The following is a 13,838-nucleotide window of genomic DNA, read 5'->3' as shown; positions in this document are numbered from 1 at the left end:
AAGGCCAGGTGTTTTTCCTCACGGTGATTTTCATACTGGGCCAAGCAAAGGAACTTTTTTGAACGCTTTTTTTCTTTTATTACCCTTCAGCATGTGTGTGGTTCTAACACTCATGGTAGTCCAATAGGAACAATAAAGTAAATCAAAATAGATATTAAACAAACAGAAAGAGAGCAGTAAAAACTGAAACAATAAAAATGCAGGCAATCTCCAGAAGAGTTCAGGCAGCTGGGATGGTGACAAATGACACTGGTTTCCGGTTGCTGGGTGAACTTAAGTGAGGCACACTTTGCACACAATTGTTAGGCATTAATTCCAGTAGCCTGGTAAGTATAACATATATGCACTCTACAGTGTGTTTGTTTTTTATACAGAGGAACTAAAGAATGAATTGTCAGACAGAAATAAAAGCACAAGGCTTAAAAATTAATCAAGTTAGGCAACTTGGGGGTTGAAAAAAGTTTCATTTATTCACCTGGGTTCATACAACTTGCATAGGCATCACCCTGTGTTCAGCACCATGGACCTGCAACACGGCTGCAACAATCACCATTAGTTCAACAGCAGCCCTAAAGAGCTTTATATTCACCTCATATATTCATATTCACCTTTATATTTACCTCAGCTTTATAGCTGAGGTAAACTTTTCACACTAAAGGAAGACAAGTGGTTTTTCAGAGTGCCATGTAGACCATTAAAGTAGGACTATTATGACTCTCTCCAAGATATTTTCATGACTTTGGGTTGTAATCTTGCCTCTCCTTGAGCACTTTGGGAGTTTTTCAGTTATGCTAAATAATCACCATTGAATGTTAGCTTGTTGTAATTCAATAAATCACATTCAGGGCTGTGAAAACAACCCTTTGATGGCAGGCCTAAGGTGGTCATGATCTTTTTATTCATTAGGATTTCAACAGACTTAACTGAACGCTGGCTCTGGATGCAGTTTTATCACAGGTAGTATAGCCACTTTTGTAAGGAAGAATAACATAGGAACCTCAAGCAAATGGTTAAAAGAAAGACTCCTGAGTCACTGAAAAATTCCCCAAAGAGCTGGCAAATATGACAGGGAGGCAGAATCCATCTACAAGTATCTTTGGGCAGGTGAAATTACAAGAGAAAGAATAGAACGAGAAACTTCATTGTGTCACTGTGTAAATCCTCAGTGAAAGCACAGCCTGAACATCATGGGCATTTCTGATGTTGCTTCTTGAACCTTTCTTAGGGTGCATTTCATGTCTTCATCCCTTGAAAAAGGCAAGGAACAGAAGAGTGACCAGGGATGATTGGAGACATCCAACAGTTAGTTAGAAAGGAGCAACAGTTTAAACTAGGTCTCCTAAGCTCAGGAAGAAGACAATAGAGCAGGGGATATGATAGAGCTCTGTATTTTCATGGAGAGGGAAAGGGAAGAGGTCATTCATGATCTCTTTCAATACAGTACTTCCATGGATACCATGTTTCAGACAAAAAAAAAAAAAAAAAAGACTTATTCCTCCACCAACTGTATCTCTAAGCTCTGTGGTTTGTTTCCAGGGAAAATTATATGTGCTAAAAATGGATGTAAATTCAGAAGCCAACTGGAAAAAAAAATTGATAAAGAATAAGAGAAAAAAGTAACATTTAGGCAACATCACCTGAAACTGCTACAGATTTTGGAAATCCTGTAATGTCTCCAATATTTAGGAGGAAGAGGGTTGGGAGAAGCAATCATAGAAAATCTCAGAAAACTGAATATGTCGTTTGTCAAGATGCAAAGTATCAGTCCTTCTCTCCAGCCAGTGAAGTTCCTGGGAAATTCTGTAGGTAGTAGCTTTTCTGTTTGCTTACCTGAGGGCTTGCAGTTGTGAGGTTTTTTACATCTGATGTAGTCACAAGTATTTCAACATTTCCAAAGCTATACTTGAAACATAACCTGATCTTAGATATGATTTCATAATCACATGTTATCAGTGGCAACATACTTGATGCTGCATTAAAGAGATGATATTTAAACTTTTAAGAACTGTTTTAATCTAATATGGGAATCCTAATGATGTTGTAACATTTTTCATCAAGTTAAGGATGATTTCTGGATGTATTTGTTACCTAAGTAATACATAGGGTGAGAAAAAAAAGGGAACTGCCTTTAGACTATGCTTTCAGGCATGTGTACAGAGGACAGCAGGAGATTTTTTCTCTAATGTTCCTTCATTTCCACCTAGAATTCAGAGCAAGCAAAAAAGTCCATCATGGCATCAAGTACAGCTGTTTGCTGAATCTCAGATTAAACTGGGTTTGCATGAGAAACCTTTTACATCGCTTCCTTTTCTGAGATCCCCTTTATCAAAGCTATCTTTAAAATGTGAAAAAGCTGAAGCAGTCTGCAGAGCATCATTGACTTTAATGGGAAATGTGGCAATTTGCACAAGGAAAGGAAAGAGTACTTAGTTTATTAAGGTGGACAAATTAGCTCACTTTCTCCTTCCCTGTGTGTTGAAAGCAACTAAATATCTAATTTTCCCATTTAAATACTCCTTAAAACCTCATTTTCTGCCCTCTACTCATGCTTACAAAGTGCTTCCTTACAATCTTGGTTATCTCTGCCTTGATGACTGCAGACTTTTTCAGAGCTGCTTTACTTTTTGTGACCATGTGTGATAGAGTAGCTCACATTTTCTTCCTCACTTTTTGTGCTCCCCTGTACTTGGTCTGCTGTGAAAAGGGCCTTGAAAAAAGGGCCTGCCTCAATCTGCTCCTAAGGCCCTCCATATAAGGCTGAAACAAAATAAAAGACACACATAGAAAAGAGAAATAGATGGAGTAATTGGCCTCCAACAGGAGCACTGACACTAATGATACAAAACTAAAAGGACTTCCTGCACCTGCCAGAACTACTTTGTTATCCCAGGAAAGATCTACAAAGCAGGTCAGGACACTTGAGGCTAATCAAACACTGTTAGCTAATGGATTGTTTGTACAACTTTGTAACTCTGCACTGTCTTATTATTGCCTATTCATGTTCACATAATCTTTGTCTAGAGACAAACACTTCAGAAAGGAACCTATAAATACATGCCTATAAATACATGACCCAAAGTGGTACAAGATGGAAGAAAACTGGGGCTGACACAAACCTGACACTCACTGTGGGGGTGCCTTCCCAGGTGGAGAGGTGTCAGTCCCTGCACAGTATAATTTGGACACATGGCCTTTCTGATCCAAATTCAGGTGCAAAAGTCTTCTCCATCGGCACCAGAGCCATGTCACTCTGCTCAGTCCCATAGCAGAGGTGCATGGTGCACAGCCTGGCAGAGGTGCATGGTGCACAGCCAAAGCAAATGTCCATCAGATGGGCAGAGTGATTTCTGAGTAGTGCAGGATGTTGCTGTTCATCTTTGAAGCATCTGATGAGCCAACAAAACAAATAGTCACACAAAACTTTGCATTCAGGCACACTGTAGTGTTTGGAATGTTAATAATTTCTCCCTCCTTTTTTCTTTTTTATGTTTGATTTTATTGCTTCATGACTTGGAAGTACTTCATTACTCCCTTTTAATGTTCTCATACGCAGGTTTTATCTGGAGCATTATAAATCCCTAAGCGTCATAAGCATATTACCACTTTATAAGAGACAAAATATGCTCAATGTGGAAGGATTGATGGTTTAAAAAATTCTATAATAAAAAGATTTATCTTGGAGCAATAAAATTTATCCAGAAGCAGAATAGAAGCTGCTCTTCTCTGCTGGCAAACTGCACAGCTGAGATCTATTGGCAGGAAGGTAGTGAAGGTGTTTGTCTTATATGAACCTGCAAGCTCAGAGTCATGGGAGAACAAAAGGTCAGTAAGAAGAGCAGCTCCTTATGGAGACAAAAAGCTTGTATTAGGAAAAAAAAGGATGAAAATACAGGTAAGGAAGAGAAAGGCACGTGGATATTTGAAAATACAGAGAAAGATTTTTGATGCATGCAGGAAAGGAAAAGAACTGAGTGCTATGTATAATATGTAGAGGCTTAAATCTCATCCAGCTTCAAAACACTAGACTACTTCCCACTCTTACTGCAGCCAGCCAGGTGCAGGTGGCTGAGTCCTGTCCAGGAGCCACTCCTCCAAAATGAAAAGTCAGCTGTGGATTCTGGACACTATTTAAGCCTTTCACTTGCATTTGCACTGAAGCCCTGGCCCAAAGTGGTGTTCGTGAGCCATTACATTAAGCCAGAGGGCAATGCAGGAGAAACCCCTGATCTTTTTAACATCTGTGCTTCTTGTCAAAGCATGCCAGTGTGATTGCACCCAGCTACTGAGCATGAATGCCAAGCTCACTTAAAAATCACCAAGCTGCAGGGACAGGTACAACCAAAAGCCATACGGCCAGGCATGCAATGGTCAGGGGATTTGGTGTCAGCAGCTATATGGCCAAGCCTAAAGGCAGAAGAAAAACTCCAGCAAGTACAGTTAGTTGAAGACCCAGACTGCAGTGTGCTGCTGGAGAACTTCTTTCTGGATGTCTTGTGTGAGTATTGTCACGCTGCAACAAAGTAATTGATGTCAACTTTAACATCTACTCTTCAGAGACCTCTCTGCTGTTTTCTTACATCTCTGATCCACAAACCCTGGGATTCAGCAGCAGTGTGGGTTTTTTGCAGGAAGAATAGGGAGAGTTTTCTCTAGAGTCTGCTTAGTACCAATAGTTCACCAGGTTTTCCTCTGCCATAAACTACATGCATTGTTCCCAATCTCTTTTCTACTTCTGATTCCCCCTCCCTGTCTGTGCTTTTCTGCATGTTATCTGGGGATGTATTTTTGACTGCCAATATCTCTTTTAGAAGAACTTTTGCCCACATGAAAACAAGGTAATGCTGCAGCTTGTGGCAGTATTACTGTCTTACATTTATTTAGACTTGCAGTTTAACAAAAGAAATGTACATAGAAAAGAAAGACCTGATCTTTCTCTGGAAAAACCTGAAATTATAATTAAATAAGGGTACTTGCATCTTTTTTCTGTAGCTCATTCTCAGGAAAATAATGGAAATTAATTCTCCTAATAAAAGGATATATTCCATGAAAAAATAACTGCAGTATCAATGGGATTGGAGTGAAAAACTTCCAAATATACTGTATATGTTTGTGACATTCTTTGTGTGGTTGGTTTAAGGCACTTTTAAATTTTAAATATGTCTAAAGAAAATTGTGAATGTAAAGTTTTCAGTGATGCTGGAATAGTCTTCCTCATGTAGTTTGGAGGTATGATTTATCATCTTTCTTTAGTGGAAGAAGAAAAAGGTTGCATATAACCAGCCGCAAGTTTTTGATGGAATCTAATTTTGGATGTCATCAATCTGCAAATTCTGCAGCTCTTAGGAACAGCAATCTGGCAGCAGTATCCTTTATTTTGATGTCTGAAAAAGAACATGTTGCAGAAATAGTTTAGGAAGCTCAGTCACAGCTGCACAAGAGTTTATAGACCGTTTTCAGAACGTGAAGAAGCAACTTAACTTGAACAACCGAGTAATGTAGCAGTCAGTTTATGTTTGGAGCCAGTTCCTAAAATAAGTCTCTATTTTCATGACCAAATGAAAGCACAGCCTTACCAAGATCCAGCAGAAAGCATGTGTTGATGACAGGCTCAAGTTTAGTGCTGAATGTTGGGTGACTCCACCGTAAGCTTCAGAGGGATGATTGTTTTAAATGATGCAACAACCTGTGGTGATGCATAAACAAAATGGTTGTAGTTAATTTTGTAATACCTTAGGGATAATTGCTCAATATTTTGAACATCAGAATGTTCTAGTGACTGCAAAATTAGTAAAGAGCTCATTTTACAGATGGGGCTTAGCTTCTCACCCTTTGAAGCCTGTTACAGCTGGCATGGTCAAAGAAACATGTTGTCCAGGCAAGCTCGTTGTCATTCTGTTCACATGGATTGGTATGCTGCCTTTCACAAGAATAAGGTGACTGGGATTTGTTCTGTATCCTAAGGATGTGATTTCAAGTCTTTAGAAGCTGGCAGTTACATTAGCCCTAAAACCAGGAAGTAGGTGAGCAGCTGCTGCAGGAAACTCCTCATGCCTTCACATTTCACATTGCAGGAGAGCAGCTCTGGAGTCAGGAAGCAAAGACAAGTATTGAGCACTCAGTTTCAATTCTGAATGCACAAAGCCATCATAAAAGAAAGCAGTTTGCACAGCCTTTGCTCCTGTGTGCAACCCCACTGTTTTCAGCAATTGCCTACGGAAGTGGGAGCTCTCTTCCCCTTGGTAGTGTTTTATGGATCAAAGTGTATTAATATTTCAGAGATTCTAAACCTCTTCCATGACCTGGAGGTTCACATACATTGACTTCCAGGGGAGCTAGAAGAGCAGAGTCATTAAGGCATTCTTAGACATTTCAATTCACAAAACTGAGCAATCTAATCAATAATAGCCAATGATTTTGAGCGACTGCACTTTACAATGTGCTTACAATATCCACAATTTAAGGCTTTAGGGTCTGCTTTTCCATCTGCTTTTTAGTTTGCTTATTTATATCTGGTTAGGATGTTTCATTTGGTTTCTTCAAAAACAAAGATAGTTTGCTGACAGAAGCAATAAGAGTCACAAGTAAATTAAGCGTAAAACAGTAGTGTAGAACTATCATTCAGCCTTCTTGCCCAAAAGAGATTGTCTGAGTGTTTTCAACCAGAGTATACTGAAAGCAATTCAGGTGGGGTTGGAGCAATTGCATCAATGGGAACAGGAGGAAGTCAGAATCAGCAATTTACTGTAAGATAGCATTTCTTTCTAAGACTGTCCATTAGCCACAAAGGAAATTTCCATTTTGCTTTTTTCTTTGGAAAAATAAAGCCTTGTTTTTAATCACAATTTCAGTATAAAAAATGATTATGTGACAAATTTGAGATTTTTGGTGTGAAAGACAATTTCCAGTACTGACAATAAGGTTTCACAAGACAGGAGAAAGTGGAATTTTTTCCAAGCTTAAGGTCTTACTACTGTCATGTGTAGCCTTACTGCTTTCCTCAAAACAGACTTTTATTTTTTCCTTAAAAGCTAGTTAATGTCTCTAGCATCTTTTCCATATGATGAGACTTACTAGTATTGGGTAAAGGTTCAGAAGAAAAGAAATAATTTCTGACAAATTCTAAACCAGCAATCAGAAAACTGTCATTTAATGAACTTTGTGGTAGCTGCCTCATTAATATTGTCCTTTGTGAGCTGTGTGGTTATTTTAAAGGAATGGAAGATATTTCCTCCTGCAGACCAGTAAATTGGTAAACCATAACTATGTATTAATTTAAATATCTATTACTATGGCTGAATCTGATCCCTACAATACAGCAGCAAAGGTGTTAACATTTTTAATTTTCCAAGAAAATTAATCTTTTAGAGTTCTCTTTTTGCTTTTCTTTTTTTTTTTTTTTCTTTAAGGACGTTCTTGCAGCTCCATTTTAAACCCTGACAATTTATATTTTAGTTATTCCATATTGATCTCTTGTATCTAACAGTACTAATTCTTATTCCTGTCAGGTATAAATTTGTCTATTCATGGGGCTGAAAAGCGTGTGCAAGTCTGTCAGAGGAGAACTGCAGCAAGCTACCCAGTGTCACAGCATCCCCCTGTGGATGGGCATCCCTCGATCCCACAAGCCAGAGGGTCAATAAAAATGGAAGCCTCATCTTCTGGATCTACAATTTCATCAGTCACTGGTGGAAAAGCAAAAACCCATCAGACAGGTAACAGATTTGCCTTGATACCTTTTCCAGTCCTATTTCACATGTGATGTGCCATGACATGGCAAGGCTGGTGTTAATAGCACAAGGTCATCCTTCTGTGGAGAGCAACCTATTGATTGTCAGAATTACTCACTGACGTTTTGTTCACATTTGATGTTTTTGTCAATTATAGATTGTAGGGAGTAACAGCAGTTGGTACAGCTGAAAGTGGGAAATAAAAATTTAAGTTTAATCATAAAAATCCCTGTGATGTGTAGTGGTATCCAAAATGTTAATGCAAAGAGATTTGGGATATTTTTTAATACTGCTTCCCTTATATATATTTAATTTTGGTAAGCCTTGAGCTAATTGCTCTAGAGGCTACAGACATCCCCCATGGAATTCAATAATTGACACTAAAATTGGTTTTGACCAAATACACAATCCAGGGTGTAGATCAAACTCTTTCTTGCTATAACACTGACAAAGCTTGTGGATCTGCACAACATCTTAGAACATAGATTAACTGGTTAACAAAATGAAACTTCTCAAAAGAAAGTCAAAATCTCCAGGGAACCATCAAATTCTAATTCGCATCGTGAGTTCATTCCTTGTTATGATAATTGAAAGTGCTATTTTAGAAATACCTTTTCTCATAGTAGTGAAGTACATTTGAACTGGCCATGCTCAGTGACTCTTCACAGTGAAATTAGACACTAAATTTCTTTCCTGAGCAAAGCAAATTAAAGCTGCCCATGAAGTCAGTTTTGTAGCATATTTATTGGAGGGTCTCAATAATCTTCCAGTGTTGCTGCCCAGAAAAGAGCATGATATATGATGTATGCAGCTAATTGAGTGCTGGGAGGCAGAGTCTATTTGTGTGAGACAGACAGTTCTGCCTGCAAACCCTTAAGTTGCAGATCTAGTAAATGGCTTGATTTTTATAGAAGTTTAAATTTTAGATTATCTATTGTAAGTTGCTATATAGGTCTATTGCCACAAGTTTCATGCACTCATAGTATTTAGTCACCATAATCTTTGTCAACACAGATTAAAGAATTTACAGTGACTCATAACCATATGCTTTGTTTATTTTAGTTTTTCTGTTCACTTGTTTGTCCTGTTTTTTCAACTTGTGTCTTCTTCGTACAAGTAGAGAAATTGCTACTACTGAAATGTTGCTGTTGCTAAAGATATATAATGATGTATACAGCATGTTAAGAGATTGACAAAAAAAGTCCTGCACAAAAAAACAGTTTTTAAAAAAAAGTATCTTGAACATGCACAATAACACTCATTTTGAAATGCTGCATATTCTACAGCTATCTGTTGATAAGCAGGGTCTGTGCTTTAATATTAAATGGTGTTCATGCACCACATGCTTGTGCACAGGACTCTGATTGAAAAAAAGATCCCTTTTTAGCTAGACCCCAGAGGTTTCCTAAAATGGAATTCATTAGTGACCATTTGGATAATGATTATCTTTCAATATATGAGTTAAGTTTTATCTGTCTTCTCTTTGGACAGTAGGAGCATCTGAGAACCTACTGAGAACCCATTTTTTATGACAGGAGTCTTCTCTTGACTTACAGTCCCATTTTTTCATCTGAAATGAAAAATCATTTCTATGATTTGTGTCTGCCTTTTCAATTATATTTGAGACCACTGTATTTGTGTTTGTATCCAGGTTAAACTGCAACCATTTGAGCTTTGTGCAAGTAGATCTAAGAAAGATTATGGTTGGCAGCAGCAGCAATAAATAGCACTCCTAAGAGGAAATTCTGATTTAAACAAAAAATCATATGTTCTTCATTCAAAGTCAGTCACAAATTAACAGCTTAGATTCATTACCAAATTAAGACATCAGTTGTCCAGTGGCAGTACCTTATCTCAGATATTGTAAGCAGCTTGATATTTTAGAAAGACAATGTTCTTATGTATATTAACTACTCAGATACCAGATCTTACAGCAGTCTTTTCTAAGCTGTCATCCTGCTACTGCATACAGTGTTTGTAGGGTTTTGTTCCATCTAATTTTAAATAGTTCATATAATTTGGGTTTTGCCTTCTGTTGGACTGCTGCTATAATCAAGTAGCTCTCACTGTTGGAGTAGTATATGCTATATTCTGAAATTTTCTTTGTCCAGTTAGCAAATACTCCAAACATGAAGGCAGTCTAGCATAATAGAAGGTATTTCTAGGACTTAAAATGGCATTTTAATTCTTATCAGTAAAAGAGACTAGGACCATGGAAAGAAAAGATCCTTGATAAAATACAGGTTGAGAGTATTTCTCTTCTTTGATAGCACACTACTTCTGTTTTCTTCACAGTATCTTTTTTCCCTTTGCATTGTTTCTTCTTTCAAGAATGACAACTTTTATTACCTATCATGAATTCTATTTATTTGACAGTAGTTGCCTTTGAATGAAGTTCATACATAGCTGTATGCTAAGGACAAGAAATAATAGATACTGTTCATTGTTCCACCATTCCTTTCCAGTTACTTCCCTGCCAGTTTTATTTGTAACTAGTAAGGAGCCTGAGGCTCATGACTTCTATTATTAATCTGGGTGTTAGAGTGGCTAGGGAGCGGTGAGTAGGCTGTACTGTACCTTATTTAAAAATAAATAAACTTTAAAACTTTTTTGTGCAAGCTTGCAAAGAGGCACTGCTCAGCCATGCAGTGAGCAGAACTACAACATCTGTGCGTGTATTATAAGCAGATATAAAGGTACCAAGAAACTGAAACAAAACACAGAGGAAAATGGAGAAACAAGTGGAAGAAAAAGGCTATTAATGGGGAAGGGAAGACTCCTGACACCTTTGCAGGTGCACCCGCACAAGGGAACTTTCTCTTAAAAGAAGGAAAGCAAAGATGAGTATAAGCAATCAGATGATAAATTTAGATGTAATGGGATTAAGGCAAATATGCATTTCTTTTCAAAGTCAGGAACAGTATGATTTTAGTTTTGAGAAACATATAGTTATCATCTTCCTTCCATATGAGCAGCTGTGGTGTGTTGTGGCTAGTGGGGTACAAGGCTGCTGAAGCTGAGAGTTCAAAGCCATTGTTGGCTGCAGTGAATTGGCACAAGGCTCCTGCAGACAGCGTACAATAGTCGGGTCTGCGCTGCACACAGAAGGCTCATTTTGAAAGCAACACTATCATCATTTAGGCACTCTGTAAGAGCAACAGAATGAAGCATGAAACAAGCCTAGAGGGGGTTAAGCTGTCATCCCAGGCCATTCCCTCAATGTCATGGTTAGGCAAATCTGGAGACAGAAAAACGCCTCACCTCCCTTCTGATGGCATTGCGCCTTGGCTGTGCAGCAAGCAGTACTTTGGTTTCTGGGCTTCTGCCTGCTCTTTCCATTGTTAATCTACTCCAAGTCAGGACAATGTTACCTTACCTCATTCTCTTGGTGACAAATTCCTTTCTTTTCAGATTCTGCAGAACTTGTCAAACCTCATATTTCTAGGAGTCCCTAAATTTTCTGGCTGTGGACAAATATGTCTTATTTAATATGTCTAAGCAGCAGTAAAGTAAATTCTTGCATTGTGACAAACTCTGGAATCTTAGTTATTCTCTACTTGCAACATTTCCTATCGCTTGTTACCCATTTTGTAACAACAGGAATACAGAGGTTCTCTGGCAAGGTTTTCTCTCTCTGTGCTTCTGGTAAAACCTTAATGCATTTTGAGGTTTAGATATATTAGTGTATATACAGTGACTTATATCACTTATACAAATCAGTACTGCAGGCAATCTACAGGAGCAGAAGAAAGGGTTGTCTTTGAAATAATTTATTTCCAAAATTTAGTTAACATGCAAAGATTCTTCACTCCAGGAAACACATAAAAATATTCTAGAAAATGCTGCTTTCAAAAATTTACTGTTCAAAAATATCTCTTTCAAAGCCAAAGAACTGTACATTTTGGAAAGGACTGGTTCCTGGCATTATGGTGAAAGTCTGCTGGGGTCATTGGAATTTACTGAGGAACTTTTCTTGCACTCTCTTGCTTTTTGTGATAAGAAATATTTGATAAATTACAAGCTTAAAAGAAGGCATGTTTGCTTTGGACAGGTTTTCCTTTATGTTTGGGTCCTCTTTTTTTACTGCTTATCAGTCTGCAGCATTTTTATTGATGACTCTACTTGCTCAGCTTGTAAATAAGAAAGAAGAACTAGGGGGCTTGGCCAACAGAAAAACTGACTTGGAGGCAAGTAAAAAGGCCTTGGTTCTTGAAATTAGCAACAAAGGAAAAAAGGAAATGTGTTTGATAAGCTTAGTCACAAGTTAATTAGCATTGAATTATCAAAAGATCTTGGACTGAAGCCTTCAACAATGATAATTTACTGTGCAAAATATATCCTTTTCTCATCACAAATTATGCATATGCTTGTTAGCATTCACATTTGATTGTAAATGGTCTTTAGAAGATCTATGTTAGTTAGGTGGGACTTGCTGGTTAAATCACATTTTCTTTTCTTTGCTGACTGGCAGGACATGTGGCACGCATCTCTCCTAGGTTAAAAGACTAAAACCCTGCAAATAATTCTGCCAGGAAGCTCTGTCATGCAAGTACTTCTTGGCAGCAAATGCATGCATGGCATGGGGATGGCTGATGTAAATTCATCTGGAAATTTGATTTCACACTGAAAGTAATGCTGTTATCTTACTTGTCTAACATTATTAAGGGAACAATCCTTTTCAATATGCCTTCTGCTGGGTGTACACAGAACTTTCTGTCATGTGGAATGAAGCATAGAAAATGCAAGCATATTTCGAAAAAGTTCAGTATTCCCCTCATTAAGCTAATTTTCATATTAAAACCCCCACATGTTTACAAGAATCATTCCTATGCAGAAGGACTTTAATTTGGACATTAATGTCAAAGAGACCAGCCTGCATATTTAACTTTTCACTTTCTCTACAGCCTGTGTTCAAAGCAATGTAAGTTCAACGCACAGAGCAAAATTTCTCCCATGCTGGTACTTCAAGTGTGATCTGTGAACACCTCCCTGCTGAACACAGACTGTGTTCATTCTCCTGCCTCTGGGTGCTCTGCAGCCTCTGCAAAGCTCCTAACGAGAGGAGCAGTTTGCCTCATTACCATGAGGACCTTTCGTCATCAGACTGAGTGCAGGACCCCACATGGTGATTATGCAGTACTTTGAAATTAAGAGCTGAACTAGCCAGGAGATGATGCAGAGCTTGAAATCTTCTGTCACTTTGCTTAGTCATTCTGCCTATTTCATTCAGCCTTTTACCTTTCTATGACAAAAGTAACTTTGAAAATTTAAGGTATCAAGTCTCCTGGAATGTTCATTCTAGCACTTTGGAGAACACTTTTGCAACAGCATGCTAACAAAAAAAAAATTTAGCATATAAAGCACTGTTTTTCAATGCTGTCTTGCTTAATATAAATGCAATTTATGCAGGCAGAAATTGCATCCCTCTGTATCAATTTGTGCTGCATGTGACACACGTAGGTATTGAGTCTATCTGGAAGGGACCTGTGCATGCCCTCAATAAGGGGCTTCAAAAATAATATTAATAATTTGAAGTGGTGACTTTGAGGATATTTTCTGTTTCTTTGAGGGTGTTTTTAAACTTAATTATTTTCAAATGCTTTTTATTTTCCTTCCTGCTTTGATAACTCTCCTATTTGCTGTTATAAAACATTCTTTCATTCAGCCCTGAAATCAATTATGCATGTTTACTTGAAAATCAGTACAATTCACTCTCAGATTTCAGCTCTCCTGGCTGTTGTTAGTTTACAATATGTAGTCACCTCACAAAGGCTGCAAAATGCCACTCTCTGTGGACATCTGTTCCTGATTGTTCTACCATCAGAGTGTTTCCTTTCAAGGGGAAAAAATAGGAAAAGGCTTAGGACTAAACTCACTGATCCTAAAGCAAGGTTATAATGTCCTGAAGCCAGTGTAACATGGCTGTTTTAAAATGACTTGACCATTCTATTCTGAAAAAAAAAAAAGACAATATATAAAATTTTGCAAAGTTTCTGAGAAAATAATGACCCATTTAATCTAAAAAAAAACCTTATAATTCAAGGAACAGTGAGAGAGACTTTGAATAATCAGTTATTATGTTCCTGTAATGCTTGACTGAAAAATGGGACT

At 37.8% G+C, this 13,838-nt stretch overlaps 1 protein-coding gene across 11 annotated transcripts in view; it reads left to right on the top strand.

The window, feature by feature from the left end:
- The window catches only part of ANO4 (anoctamin 4), a 187,330-nt gene that overhangs the window by 47,978 nt on the left and 125,514 nt on the right, over positions 1-13,838 (top strand). For all 11 annotated transcript variants that reach the window (XR_013182362.1, XR_013182361.1, XM_077178703.1 and 8 more), the window contains one exon: positions 7,506-7,712. Coding sequence is in view for 9 of the 11 variants with exons in the window: in XM_077178701.1 (XP_077034816.1) it covers positions 7,506-7,712 (207 nt within the window). In the remaining 2 variants the exon portion in view is untranslated. The remainder of the gene's footprint in view (positions 1-7,505; positions 7,713-13,838) is intronic.

This window comes from Agelaius phoeniceus, chromosome 5, assembly GCF_051311805.1.
Source record: "Agelaius phoeniceus isolate bAgePho1 chromosome 5, bAgePho1.hap1, whole genome shotgun sequence".
Classification (NCBI taxonomy): Eukaryota; Metazoa; Chordata; class Aves; order Passeriformes; family Icteridae; genus Agelaius; species Agelaius phoeniceus.
Note: the sequence above shows the minus strand (reverse complement) of the source record. Positions and strands in the feature narration are given on the sequence as shown.